This window comes from Anopheles gambiae, chromosome 2, assembly GCF_943734735.2.
Source record: "Anopheles gambiae chromosome 2, idAnoGambNW_F1_1, whole genome shotgun sequence".
Taxonomy (NCBI): Eukaryota; Metazoa; Arthropoda; class Insecta; order Diptera; family Culicidae; genus Anopheles; species Anopheles gambiae.
Window position 1 is genome coordinate 109085200 of NC_064601.1, and position 15114 is coordinate 109100313.

A 15114-nucleotide genomic window follows, 5' to 3' on the forward strand; every position below is an offset into this window, starting at 1 on the left:
GGATTTACATCAAAAGCTTCCGTTTGCGCAAATTTCCAGCCGTCCATGGGAAAAGGATACGGATAATGTTTTGTTTACCTTTCCTTAAAGTGGTCTTGCGGTTTCCTATCTACATCTGAAGAAGCTACGCCGTACCTTTATCGATGCTGTTGCCCTTTCAAATACAAAACATCGCCTAACGAAGGTAAGTAACGAACCGTGTCCTTCTCTGCTCACAAAGTTGGGAAGATTCGGGCTTAAAGAAGAAGCAAAAAAAAAGTTCTCCCAGTTGTTAACAAATTTGTCCAGCGCTTGTGGCACACAATTGTGCACAATCTTGCCGTGGTGTATTTCTCCTGTTCGCCTTTCCGCGTGTGCCCGCCGGTGCTCGGGATATCATTGCAGCGCGTTTCGGAAGGCGGTACGCGGGCAAACTTAACGAATTTTGTCCTAACGACGGGCGACGACGATGATGATCTATGCAAATGTTTGGCTTCAACGTGCCAAACCAGGACAGAGCCCGGGTGGAGCGTGTCTCATTGAAGGTTCGACAGTACGGGGGGCCCGATATAACGACCTTAAAAGAAGCGCTGGGATAGCGAAAACCGGGCAAAACCGAACGGCTTGTTAACCATTTCCGTATGCTAATGTATTCAGTGCCGGGTACGAGACGGGTACGGGTGTGTTCGATGGGACAGAAGGGGGAGTGGGACGTTGCTGGAAGCGCGTACAAGCGGGGCAAACTGGGTAAACATATTTTGGGTGCAATTGTCGTTCTTCTTCTTCTGGGTCTTTTTGAATTAGACGGACGAACTGGCAGTTGAGGTTTCTTTTGTGGAACGATAGGAAAGATGTTTTTATTTATGTATTAAGTTAGAATAATATAATAATGAAAAATGAATGCCTTTTTACAGCGTGCATGCAATTGATTCAAACACTAGGGTCATTTAACAAAGTTTTTTGAATGTTTCAACGAAGAGGCCTGCCAATAAAAACTCCTTTATAAAGAAGCAGACAAGGCACTGTTCAGGTTATATTAAGATCCTCTTGGAGGCCACGCTACATTGGAGCTACACTTTCTAAGCAACCCATGTCGGCAAGTAGACAGACAACCATGGTACCAGTGCGTTTCCATGACAATCGCTCGAGGTCTTCGGGGGCTCGGTCTCATCATCATCTTCGACGCATTTGTGAAACATTCTCTCGTGTACACTCGCCGTACTTACTACACACCTCTCAGCAACCGTTCATTAAAACGCAAACAGTGGGTCGAAATGGAAGGGAAAACCCCCCAACGCTAGAAAAACTTTCCGCTCCGGAAGACTCCGGGCGTCCCTTTTCCTTCTTTTTTGGTGAGCATAATACGTTCCGGTCTGATGTATCAAACGCACCGGAAGTGGGAGAGTGGTGGACAGAATGGGAAGTTTGATTGTCACGAAAAAGCATCGACCACACTCTCCGCCGTCCCTCTACAGCAAGAAAAACAGAAGGAAGTGGATTATACCCCAACCGCCGCCAGTCGATGGTGGGATGGTGATGATGGTGAGTAGTAGTTTCTTTTTTTTGCTTCCCTTCACTCCCTCTAAAACATGGTAATTTGCATTTGAAAAGCATGTCAGCATTGCGGTTAAATTTTGCCAACAACTTCACCTACCTTCTCAACCCAAAAATCAAACAAAAAAAACAAGGGAAAATAAAAGAAAAAAGGGCTCGTATGTGCCTCCGTACTCGTGGCTCTGGCAGTGGGAAAGCATTTGCCCGATGTGTTTGTTTTGTGTTGCTCACGGCTTGCTGTGTGTGTGCGGGCAATGCGGGCTATGGAGGAAGTTTTGCGTACCACGAAAGAGCCGTATCGTTCGACGGGTGTGTGAGTGTGTGTGTATGCGCGTGTCTGTATCTCCTCTGTGCTGTAATATGTTTAATGTGCCACACACAACGGACACATTTTCTGCACCATCGATGAACATCTACTCCGACTGCGTATTTGTGTGTTAAATGTGTGTGCCGGGGCTACCGGCATACCGGCGAGCTCAACAAAATGGGCTGCATTACAGCAAGTAAGGAAGGAAGAAGAAAAGAAAAGAAACCCAGAACAAATTAAAGCCTCCCCTGCATGGGCTGGGCCAAAGTGTATGAATATCAGGTGGTCTCGTCCCATACAAATTGACAACTAATTTCGAAATCAAAAAAATCTCCTTTTGACAGAATGGGTGAAGTGAATTTCCATAGGAACCGTTCGCTTTGTTCTTAGCAACACATACGTAGCACACATTGGTGTCCTCATCGACGGCATTATTTTGATCCAAAAATGGATTTTAATTAGTTCAGATTTGGTTTAGCTTACAGTAACATATATTTTGAGTGCTTTTTAAGGTATTTCAGTGCAAATAACGAAGATTCTAAGATTGTTTGTGTGTAAGGCAAGTCGTCAGAAAGCTTGTTTGGGGAAATGTTTTAACCCATGCTGTCAAACAGTGACGTTCAACTTTTGCTATGAAAAACAGGCTATGAGACCACCTGATATTCATACACTTTGGGCTGGGCAACCAAAAAACAAAAGCAAAACAGCGCTAAGTGGCGTTTCTTGTTGTTTTAGTAGCAGTTGGCGGGCAGTTGCTCGTCTCCCCGGTCAACCAGCAGCAACAGAGCAGCAACTGCGTGGATGGGCTCAAATTGCTTGGCATGCCTTTTTACTTCTGGGTCTCACTATGATTTAGAGCGCAGAAGGGGTCGTGTGTTTGGGGTCTTTTTTTTTTTTTGAAGAAAAACTCCCGAGAGCCGCTTTCATTTTGCGACGACTGGAAATGAAAAATGTCTTCTAATTATTCGAAAACCCCCTTGTCCACGCTGAGGGCGCGCTAAGCTCATGATGTGTGGGGGGCAGTGGGAAAAGTGAATACAAAAGTGTGGAATACACGGTGCACTAGCGACGGGAAAGGATTGAAGCAAAGGTGGGCAGAGAAATTTAAAATCAACAGTGCAAGGGTTGCTTGGATTATTTATGGGCGGCACCGTATCTTTACTGCATTGTTTTCGTGGGAGCCTAATGTTTTCATGTGCCAAGCCCTCCGTGTAGGTAGGTAGCGGTGATGAAATGTCTCGTTTAAATTAGCTTACAATGCAGCTCCTTTGCTGTGCTTTTGTACCTTTTGAAATTGGCTTTATTCCTTTGTACTTGTCGGTAAAACGACATTTTTGTTTTATTCTAGTGGTCGTTTTGCTGTGTTTTACATGACTTATTTGCGTGATTATTTCATTGTTGATGAGTTTTAATTACATTCTTGGGTACTGACTTTTTACTTTTGGTTCAACAACCGTTGTTGTTAGTCAAGCCTGCCTGTACCACTTGTGGGGTTGGGTTTCAGTGACTTATTGATTTCCCCCCATAGCAGGATAGTCATCAGTCCTACCGTATGGCGGCACGGTCTATTCGGGACTTGAACCCATGACAGGCATGTTGTTAAGTCGTATGAGTTGACGACAGTACCACGAGACCGTCTAAATGGGGCACTGACTAGTGATGGGCAAAATTGGTCTGCTTTCGGATTCGAATCCGGATCAACTCCGGAGTTAGTGGCGGGGATGGCTGTTTGGCATGGAATAATGTTTGGCCTTTTTTAAGTAGTTGGGTAAATTGCACTATCCTTAGCCAATTATTAAAAAAAAAACTCATAACTACAATTCCTAATTTACATTCCTTTATCTGCACTATACAGTACCACTATACTCTATGTATGCACTTAGCTACAAGCTATAAGTTTCCTGTGAACTTTCCTATTTGCCTCTGTGAACTCACGATTTATTGGTAGCTTCAAGAAATAATCTGGGTCCAATAAATTTATTTCAACTAATCAATAAGGTATTGAGCGTTGCTTTAAATTGTTTGTATTATTTGTTTGAACAATGTTTAGTGTTGTGTCCGCACAAATGAAACAAGAGACGGTGTGTACGGCACAAACAGAATATATATTTTATCACTACTCTTTGGTATTATTGTATTACACGGGTATAAAATAACATAAAGGCAACACACGCAATGCGGGGAGAGGACGACTGGTCCTGCTCGCGCCGCGATCCTCACTGAGGACGTCACAGGATGACAGCCTTGCTGTCAACAGTGAGCCCTCAGGATGAGGCAGCGGTCTGTCCACAACATTTAGATAATGTAAATTAATTGTAGAAACGCGTAGAACATATGCGGGAAACTGATAGTAAATTGTGGAAAGAATCCAAACGCATTAGGGAAGCAAACCAATAATCAGGAGAGTTATCAAAACAAAAATCTGGAAACAACCAGAAAACCATCGAAAACCCAGGATACGGTGTTTTGTCGGTACGCACATAGACGATCGAATTTTTGCTTATACAGTTAACTCTCTCTAATTTGAGAGGCGATGGGTCTGTCGAATAAGAGGGGTTTGCAAATTACAGATGTTGAAGGTGAATGAAAAGTCCATACAAACAAGAAAGAGATAGAACATTTAGTATGCAGCCTTGACTGTTGCTATAGGAAACTGCAAGCACGATTGCAGATTGGAGCATACACCATTCAATAATCATGGCAACACCGTACAACACTAAGAGGGGTTTAGATTTCAGAGGTTTTCCAACTTAGAGCGACAAAAATGTACTGAAAATAAAGGGACTGTGAAAAGTTTTCAAATAAGAAAAGTTTTTCAAATTGGAGAGGTCTCAAATAAGAGAGGGTTCACTGTATGTGTGGCTATGAATACAGTAATGTTAGCTAGGAGCTAGGGTTGCTCGCAAGGTTTGTTTTGTAGTGTAAGTATTTTGCTTTACGAATTAAGCACGGTAGTGAAACGGATTTAATAGGAGCTATTTGGATTCGATCGTAGTAATCCGGATTCAATCGAAGCCAATTGAAACTGTATTCGTTCGGAGCAGCTGGATTGGAAGTCATATTTATTTCGAAGTCGGATCCGGATTAAGAATGTCGGAGTCGGAGTGGATTCACGAATCCAATCCGGAGCTCCCATCACTAGTACTGTGCTGTATATTTTCTTCCATCAGAAAGGTTTTTTTTTTGAAAAAAAACATTAAATTTTTGCACCTCACTTTCTAAACTAAACTAATTTTTATCTTCCATTTAACAATTTACAAAGCAAAAAGGTAATGGGGAACTCCGTGTCCTTTTTATAGTTTGAGGGTATACCAGTGCCTAACTGGCGGCTTAGTTAGTTTAGTTGCTTTATGACTCGCGTACACGTTACCCTCGAGGGGGTCAGCGTTGCATCCGGTCGGTCGGTCCGTTTGCTCGTCGTTATTTCATTGTCCAGCAGCACCAAACCATCGCCCCAACTGTAAGCCAACAGCCACAACCACATCCGTACGAGAAGCTTCGGCACACACTTCACGCTGCACATTCGCCAGAAGCAGAAGCATTTTGCTCCTGCTTCTTTTTTGCTACCATTTTTCACTGTCGCAAAACAGGAAACCCTTTTTCCACTCGCGTGTACACGATGTTGCGGCACACGATGTAACTCTCCATCTTCATCAACTTTTACCGGTGTAGGTGTAGATGAAAGGCATATGGGTAGGTAGGTGGCAGGGAAGGTAGGAGAGAAGCTTACAAACGTTTCCTTTTGCTGAAGATACATAAAAGCAAAGGGAAGGAAAAGGCACGAATGTTACTCACCTGTGACCTGTGACCCTTTGGAATGAGTGAATGGTGGTGGTATGAAGTGGTGCAAAACACTAACCCCGCAACCATTCGCTGTACGCTCTCTCCGACGCTCTCTTGCGCGCTGGGAAGGAATGGCTGACTTAAGATGCAAAGTTTAATGAAAATAGCTTAGTTTTGTTTCGCGTTCGAGTGGTCACACTCTGGTGGAGTTTTTTCTTCTTCTGCACAAAAAGCATTCGGTCATGCTCTACATCATAAAGCACTCGAGGCGACAGGGGGGGGGGGGGGGAGTACGTGTGGTAATGGTTCGCGTAAAACAATGTCCACAAAGTTGGATCCCGTTTCCGGGAGAAATAGTTTTCCCCCCCTTTCCCACTCCCAGAGCGCTGCAACACCCTTCCAGCTCCCATGCCCGAACGGTCGATGTATTGCAATCAAAAAACTTTTAATTAATTCCAGCAGACAATTTTCGATCAAGCTGACTGGGGGATGGTGCAGAATATGGGAACGAGTGGGTGGCATTGTGGCCGGCATGCCGAAAGGGGACAACTGCGAGCAAACTATGACGGAATGCCCGGTAGTGAAATAGTTCTCACGAAACAAAATAGAATAATTTTCCGCCACTCTTTGTTGGCGTTCTGACTGCTCTGCCCTACCCGGCCGAAAGGACACAAATGGATAGCAAAAAGCATTTTATTTGTGCATGAACAAACTAAACCGAAGGTCGAAGGCTTGTGGCCGGTGGGAAGGTAAAAGGAACGGGCCCGGTGGTACCATCGTTATTATTGAGAGCGTTTGGTCCGTGAGGTCAAAGTTGTTGTTTCCTCCTTTTGCTTCGGCACGGATGCATCCGCAGGCGCAGCGACGACGGGACGGGAATGGATTGTTTGTGCTGTTCTCTTCCTCCTTCCTGCACTGACCGGTATGCTACGAAGAATGGGGGGGGAAACAATGCGCACAACGAACGAACAAATGACCGGTATGAAAGTTGGAACATTGTTTTGTGACGGTGCTGGTAGTTTTAAGTTGCCCGAGGCAAGGCTACCACGCCCTTGTTACCTTGCATAATGCCGTGTTTGTATTAGGGTATGAGAATGAAGCGAATCAATAGCAGTTTCTTAATTGATTTCTTTGAGGCAAGTAATTGAGTAATCTCATCGATGTTGAATATAGCATATAGTTTTAGTACGATGCATTTTTTGTCTCTGTATTTTATCTTTACAGTTTTATATTTTAGTTTTTTTTGTATGAGGTAGGGGAAAGCGGGGCAAAATGGGCATGTTAAGCAGTTTACTGAATATTCCTTTAAATATGCCACAAAACACAATTTTTCTTTCATTATTGTATGCCTCCACCCTTTATCTATGGATTGAAATTGCCACATTGAAAGAAAACAACTTAAAATCATGAAAACAATGAAAAATAAAAGTTGATGTTTTACGAGAAGCTATTTTGACACGCGGGGTAAAATGGGCATAGCCCTGGGGCAAAATGGGCATATGTAAACAAACTGCGAAACGTCAAAACACTGGGGCAATATGGGCCACAACAACGGCGCTTAGGTGATGGTCTATGCTTTTGCGCACGTTTTGTGAAATGTATTTTCGTTCTATCTTTTGTTTTGCTGGTCAGAAAAGCCCTTAAAATTCTTCCAAAAATATGTTATCGACATTAAAACAATTTTTACACGTTGAAATCTACAAAATTGAAACTTTTCAAGCTGTGGCTGTCATCGTTATTTAGGCGACAAATACAACACCATAGCCTCACCAAGCGCCAGATGTCAAAAGCATCTGCCCATTTTGCCCCAAGCGTAACTGTCCATTTTGCCCCACGTGAAGCATTTTTGTATTTTTTGTTATATTAGTAAAAATACGAATTCAATCGCCTTGATTGCTTCAGACAAATTGTAAAGAAATATCATATCTTTAAAAATATATCATGAAAAACTTCAACGCATCCCTGTGACACACGTTTAAGCTTATTTTCGAAGTGGCAAAAATTACATCAATATACTGCTAAACCTTATTTTGCATTTTTCTTAGTTATTTGTTATATAAGGGTTATGAAACTTACATGGTGTTCATAGAACACTCTAATGAATGCATTTTTAGCATTGGAAAGTATCTTTGTAGTCAAATAATGCTTAAATAGAGGGTGCCCATTTTGCCCCACATGCCCATTTTGCCCCGCTTTCCCCTACTGTTACGCACGCGATTCTAAATTTCTTTTTTTTTACCAATCTGATCATAGTAACCATTATTTATCCTTCCACGTGAAAATAAGATGTTTCTGGAAACACGAATTATCCCGTCCGAACGGATATTCGGGTAAACTTGGGAGGATAAATTTAGTATAAAAGTAGGCCATATTTTAAATAAAGCAGGGATTCAAACGCAGAAGCTCTTGGAGTAAAGAGATTTAATTCTAAATATCCGAAATAGGACAGAGCCCCTGGATTTCCGAGCCAAACACCCCCTTCCGTCTGCATAGGCTTCCCAACCTTGGATCAGAAGCAACTAGCGGGAAGGACTGGTTAGTAGGCGAAGTATCAAATACTCTGTCCACTCTGCTGCTGTTTGTTTCTCCTCCGTTACAAACCCTGCAACTCTTGCTGAGGGCCAAACCTTCGCGTGGCCTTCCGGAGAAGCTCGGTTCGTAACAGGTACCATGCAACTCCATTAGCTTTGCAAAATTCAATTTACAAAAAAAGGGAAAAATATAATTTATAACAACATAACAATTACGTACAAAAATAGTACAATTTTGTATAGACTATAACATTTCACTCTCAATGTTGATTACTCTATATTTTTATGCTAGGTTTTTATTTTTGATACAAAGTACCAGGCTGCTCCATTATGTGATTTTAATTTGAAAAAATGTTAAAGATTAAATTTAATTGAAAAAAAAATACTTCAATACATCAAAAAACTAGCACAAATTCCTCTAAATATCAAAGTCTTTTAAATTTTACTTACCGTGTGAACATTTCATCGAAATACTTAAATGCTAAATCATTCTCAACGCTTAACGTACCAAACAGTTTTGCTCACGCATTTTTCTGTGTATGTATTTTATTAGTCACAGTGTGATTATGGTATAAAAAGGTGCAGATATTTGTCTTTTAATCAGGTTAATATACTATGACAGTAAACAAAAAAAATATAAAGGAAAATATCGGATTTCAAATGCTCGGCGATCGCTGTCAGCAGTTACCCGTAAAACCCTACAGAGGGCGCATACGTCGTTAGAGAGAAACAGAAGCAATTCCTCAACAGCGTGAATGTGTTACATTTGTAATTATTTTAGTGCATTGTGGGGAGTATTTTAGTAAGGTAGCCAGGAGCGCATCTCACACCTAGTCCCGGTTCCATCCATAAGCAGGACGTTCGGTGGAACGGGTACGGGCAGCCGCATTGTAGCTGCCATAGTTCTGCGGATACGGTACGGACTGTGCCGGTGCCGCCGCATACTGCTGATTGTAGCTACTGGCCGACGTGCGCTGATCCACCGTCACCGGATATCCCCCCGGCCCGATGGAAGTGCCGGACGAGCCGGTTCCTCCTCCACTGCCCGCCGGCTTATTCTCGGAAAACAAACCACCCAGCCGCTTGTTGTCGATCAGATTGCGTGCATCGAACAGGCCGCCCAACCCGCCGGCACCGGCGGCCCCACCTGCCGCCGGCCCAATGCCCAGCCGCTGATTGATGTAGGTGCCGATCTGCTGCTTGACCGCGTTCGAGACTGCGTTCTGTACACCGCTCAGGATGCCACCGAAGAATCCACCGTTGTTGGCGGGTGCGGCCGGTTTGCGTGTCGGTACGACGATGTTACCCCCTGCACCGTCAAACTGGCCACCTCCATTGTACGCACCGCCACCACCAGCACCACCATTGTAAGAGCTTCCTCCTGCACCACCTCCGTTGTAGGAACCACCGCCGCCGCTGTAGCCACCTCCGCCATTGCCTCCGTAACGGTTGCCCGGGTTGTTGTCCGTCGGCAGCGAAGGGTAGAGTGAGGGCCCAGCTGGTTGCGGTGGTCGGGCCGGTGGTGGCGTTGGGCGCTGGCCGTACGGATTGTTAGGATTCAAACCGAGCGTGCCGAGCACATCGTCGTCTCCAGGGCGACCGGCCGGTGCGGAAGGCTTCGGACCGTTGTTGTACACATTGCTAACTCCCTCTGCCGGCAAGTGGACCGAAGCACACGAGGCAAACCGTTGAATGAAGTAGAAGGTAAAATAAAACAAAAAAAAACAAAAGAAAAACATAACAAATACAACAAAAGCCAGTTAGTGGGACACGGGATAGGGGGACAGTTGGCGTACGGGGACAGTTACGCAAAACAGAAACTAAAGCAAGGAAGGAACAGAAAGCGATCAAGGTCAAAACATACATGGTAAGCAACAGAAAGTAACAAAATGTGTCTTTTTTAACATAAAATTTTGTTCTTTGTTTTAGTTTTTTTCCGATCGAATTCTCGCCGGAAGGAATCCAATGGGAAAAACAACCGGTATAATCATTTAGAATATTATAGAAAAATGACAAGGGCAACTGCAAAATAACTAAGTAAGAATAAGTACACGAATATCATGAGCACTAAGCTAAAGAGAAATGAAGATGGATAAAGGTTAGTAGATGAAATGAAAAACGCAATACAGCAGCAGCGGCTTAGCTTTGATTTACTAATATTTTCACATTTTCGCATTCTGCGCACAGGATTTATTTACATGATCATTATTTTTTTTCCACTACGGGAAGGTGCGGAACAGATTTGCGTTGCACGGTTCGAGCCCATTGAGCGCACGCCATGTATCAGAAGCGAACGAGGACGACACAAAGAAAAGTAACCAATGTTGCATTATTATTTCCCATTCAGAGAAATCCAATCTGTAAGTATAGCTCAGACGAATTTAGTCGAATTTGCACAAATGTAAGTAAAAACTTTCCTTCCCAACAATTGCCAACAGATGGTCAGCGTTAGCTGAACATCACCGGAACATCAGCCCTTCCCCCGGCACTTGGTAGGGCAGTAAGTTAATGCACCGTGTTTACAGGGCGGGCTTACAGAATTATGTCATCGTGTCGGACAACTCGGGGCTGCTATCGGGCCACTGATTCCGATGCTCGAAAGCTTCATAGTTTGGCGACGGGATTACGCGCTGTCTAGCAGCTTCAGCATCCGTTCAGCCACAGAAGGAGCGGTTGGTGCACACGCTCGGCAAAGTCCTCTTGACCTGCTACACGGCGCAATGCAAACCACATACCGTTACTGCATGCCGTTCGCTTCTGATATCACAGTCGTCCGGCTCGGCAAAGCTCTGGGCACCGGCACAGCAGCACAGCTTTTTCCCAAACCACTGTTTCTATCAGTTCAGATTTACCATTTTTTTGCTTTTTTTTTCTTTTTTTATCTCTCTCTTTCTATATCCACTTCCCTTTTCCTACTTATCTCCCCCTTAGCTTAGTATTCCGTCCGTGGGTGGCTTTGCCCCCTGCTCAGCTTCTTAATACCTTAACTCCACATACTGGGGATGGGCGAAGACTCCATCTTCGTCAGATTTGTGTCACAAATAATCTTTCTTAAAGAATTTGTGTGGTGTTGCAGTTTTTTCCCCCTTTTTACTTTTAGTGTTAGGTCATATTCTTCCTTGTTTTTCACATGAAAATTGCTTCGTGTAAACATGGTGCACATCGTATGGCGGCTGCCAGTCAACGAACGTTAGCCCTTTCCTGGTAGCTTTCCTACACACACACACACACTCTCAACACACACTACATACACACACACTCAGGCGTGTATGCTGCCACCGTTTGCCTTCAGATTGCTTCGCATTGCCTTAGGATCAGGTGATAAGGCCTGCCAAATTACACCCTCTCTTTGCTTCATTCAGTTTGTTTGTAGTTTTTTTTTCTCATTTTTTTATTAGTTTCCATTCGTTATCTATACTCTACTGCTCGTGTGCAAAACCCTGCAGCAACTGGTCAATAATTTTGTGTTTGTGTGGTTTTTTGTTCCATTTAAACATTAAGTTGTAAATCTTGTATTTAAAGTTTTCCTGTATTCCTTTAGTGTTTAGTCACGATTTGTTTTCGTTTCTTTTGTTGTTGTTGTTGTTTTTGCTTGTGCTGTGTGTGTTTTATGTCTGGTGGCTGGTTGGGACAGTATTCAACATGTACTAGGTTTGGTTTCCGCAACTCTGACTCTGAATATGTTGTGCAATTTGAACTTTCACGTTTAGTGGAAGATTGTTTCGTTTTATTCTTTTATTTTCATGTTACCACCTCTTGCCTCATAGCTGTTGTGTTGGGTTGTGTGTGTAAAATTGAGTTTACCTTATGTATCTATTCCCCAGTAGTTCGAACTAACCCTTCACCTGTTTAGTGTTAGCTTTGTTTATTTCATAAATCTATACTTTTACTTCTGTTGCTAGACTCTGGCATTGGTGTGTTTGTTAGTTGTTTTTTCCCCCATGCTGGATGGTGTACGATTGGTTACCGGTTACAACAGAGTTCCAGTGTGTGTGTGTGTATGTGCCTATTTAACGGGTTTGGTGTTAGACTTTAGTATTAACATTGGTTTGGTTTGCTTAGCACAAAATAACGATTGCATTAAACAGTCACCTCTCATACTCGATTGCTACGAATAAGTGTTGATACCTTTGCAGTTTGAATTCGGGTGCACGTAGCTCAACGGTTGTTGTTGCTTAAGGGTGATGCAAGTGATGTAAAGAGGGTAAAGGTCATGGTGTGTCTGTGTGAGTCTGTGTGCGGTCTTGTTTATATCTTACAACGTCTAACGTAGATCGCCTGCCCCCTTCCAGCGGCACAGTAAAAGCGCTCCAGCTAAAAACAGCTCGTTCGTTGATTGCTAACACATAGTTTGGCCATTCTCTTCTACATTTCATCCTCATCTTCACCAGTCAGCCGTCGAACACCATCACCCAAACAGTGTCTAACACCTGTAGGTCTATGTGTGTTTTTGTGTAATTATTAATTTTTTTTTCTTCGTATTTTTCTCTTTTCTTTATCAATCTTTCATTCGATTTGTTTTCCCTAGTGCGATAATTATTAGCTCTTTTAGTGTGTGTGTTTTTTGTGTTTTGTGTTTGTTTCACATTGCTTTAATGTTTTGTTTAAATGATTAGAACCAGTTTGTCGTTGTGTTAGAAAATGTACAAAAAATCCATTTACAATTGGTAAAAGTAGCCCAAGTAATTCATTCTTTGTGTACTTGTTTTTCACCCACCCAATAAACATCACGGTTATTCACAAGATGAAGATATTAGTAAAGGTGATCAAGATCAAAAACGGATGAGAAAACACAACATGAAGGAAAACACCAGGAAACTAAGAAGGATAAAACAACGGAATAGTGGAAGGAATGAGGGAATTATAAGGAACCGCTGGTACTACTACAGGAAAGGACTCGTAAGACAGGGACGGCGATGGACAGGAGGGTAAAAAGAGTGAACAGCAGCGGGCTGGGAGCCCGACTGCCGGCACCGTTGCGTGGCCGCTTTTCCGGCTGCTTGTTGTACAGGAACTGGTTCCACAGGCTCGGCTCGGTCGAGGTGGGGTTCGGGTTCGGGTTGTGCGGATAGAACGGATTGTGGGGCGACGCGCCAAAGTTGAACGGTGCCTGCGGTATGACCGGGGGCTGGTTGAGCGGTGGGTAGAGCGGCTGGAAGACGGCCGGACTGCCAGCGCCGGGCTGCTGCGGGTAGCTGCTGAAGAACGGCGATCGGGTCGTCTGCACGCTGCCAAAGATGTAGTTCGGGTCGATCGGCATGTTCGGGTAGTTCGGGTCCTTGCTGCCCACCACCTTGGTGTTTTCCGGTGCCGGATTCAGACTGAGCACGCCTGCAAAATGGGGAGGGTTGGGTTTTGATAGAGGCTCGCGAAAAGTTCACTGCGATTGCAATTGTGTAGAAGCGGGGAGGAAAAGTGACAGCGGGAGGCATTTTAACGGGATTGGTATAATGCAAGTTGCCACTGTATGGTGTTGAGATGCATCCCAGAATGTGATTCCCAACGAAACAAAGTTGCTGTTACTGATCATGCAGTATGTGTTTTACGCTCAAAACACAGACAGTGTTTCCCTCGACTTTCCTCGTAATGTACCATGCATTTTAGAAAAGAGACTACTCCCAACTATCCTTAAAAAGGGAGAGAGTATCATCTGAAAAAGTAAAATCACCTAAAAAAAGCTTCCTGTTCTTTCGCTCGCTTGCCCGTAATAGTTTCTGTCTTGGTTAAAGGGAGAAAGAGAGACACACCACGAGCCTAGGACAAACTCCAAAGAGCTGCCCTGCCCGCAGCGTTACACGTTACCAATGCGTAACGTTGGAAGATCACGGAAGCAATGGGGCAAAAAAACGTACTTAAAAGTAACTAACACTAAGGGAAAAGAGAAAAAGATGGAAGAGAATATATGGTTTTGGAAAATTTACCGCTCGGCCCTGCACTGACGCTCGGATCCGTGTTCTTTTTGCAGGTCGGGTAACGGCCACAATCGTTACCCTCGCGTTGCCCAATCGAGCAGGATTCGTACGCCATCACGCACACCTGGCTAGACAGGCAACCGATATCGCCGCAGGTACGTCCATACTCTGTAATAAAAGCGGATCGCGGTCCGATCGCAGACAAAAGACGAAAACAATAAAACAAACGATGCAAAACAATTGAATAAGCAACTAAAGTAAATGGTAAATGCGGGATATGTGTGTGTGTTGGTGAATTTGGTGTAATAGTTGGATGAGGAGGGTTTGTTAGTGTAAATTATAATACGGAAGGGAAAGCATAGAGCCACCTTGCAAATAAAAAAAAAACATAACAAAACCAAAACTGACGCAACGCACCGACGACAATTCACGATATCGTCTGTTTGGTGTTCCTGCCGTTTTGTTGCAGTTTGGGGTTGACTTTTGCTAGCGTTGTATTTACGTTCCCACGCCACGGCAAGCGAATCATGTTGCAAATGTTGCTGCGTAACGGCATAAATATTCGCGCGATTTGCATAGGGCAAAAATAGGTTTATTATGTTAATGTGTGGCAGGGTGGTAGAGGGTGTCTTTTTTTTGTCGACCGATGCACTTTCGGGCCACTTTGCCCGAGCACTTGGCCGTTGGCTACATTGCTCCTACACGTGGATTGCAAACAGGGCTTGTTTGGGTGGGTGAAAGAGGAAGAGACGGTTTTGCTATAAATAATGTTTTAAATCATGTTTGCAATCTGGAAGGCATGATGAATCGTACAGTGGATTAATAAACTTAGGAGAGAGAGAGAGTGTGTATGTTAGTAGTGAAGGGAACTGTAGTTGGGACTGAAGACTAATCCCATAACTGCGGTGTATATAACATAAAAGACGTAAAATATGTAATATAAGATAAATGTTTAGAATCTAAAGGGTTTCAGTAACACTTAGTGATTCGTTTTTTAAACTCCATCCTTAAAGCATTAAACTTTTACCAGTTGGCATTTAAAAAAAAA

At 43.5% G+C, this 15114-nt stretch overlaps 1 protein-coding gene across 7 annotated transcripts in view; it reads right to left on the reverse strand.

The window, feature by feature from the left end:
• Positions 1–8682: 8682 nt before the first annotated feature.
• LOC1270118 (PE-PGRS family protein PE_PGRS16) overlaps positions 8683–15114 on the reverse strand; it is a 67979-nt gene continuing 61547 nt past the window's right edge. For all 7 annotated transcript variants that reach the window (XM_308790.5, XM_061648614.1, XM_061648612.1 and 4 more), the window contains 2 exons: positions 14076–14234; positions 8683–9805 (listed from right to left, as the gene is read on the reverse strand). In XM_308790.5, the coding sequence (XP_308790.5) occupies positions 8985–9805; positions 14076–14234 (980 nt within the window). In that variant the 3' untranslated portion in view covers positions 8683–8984. The remainder of the gene's footprint in view (positions 9806–14075; positions 14235–15114) is intronic.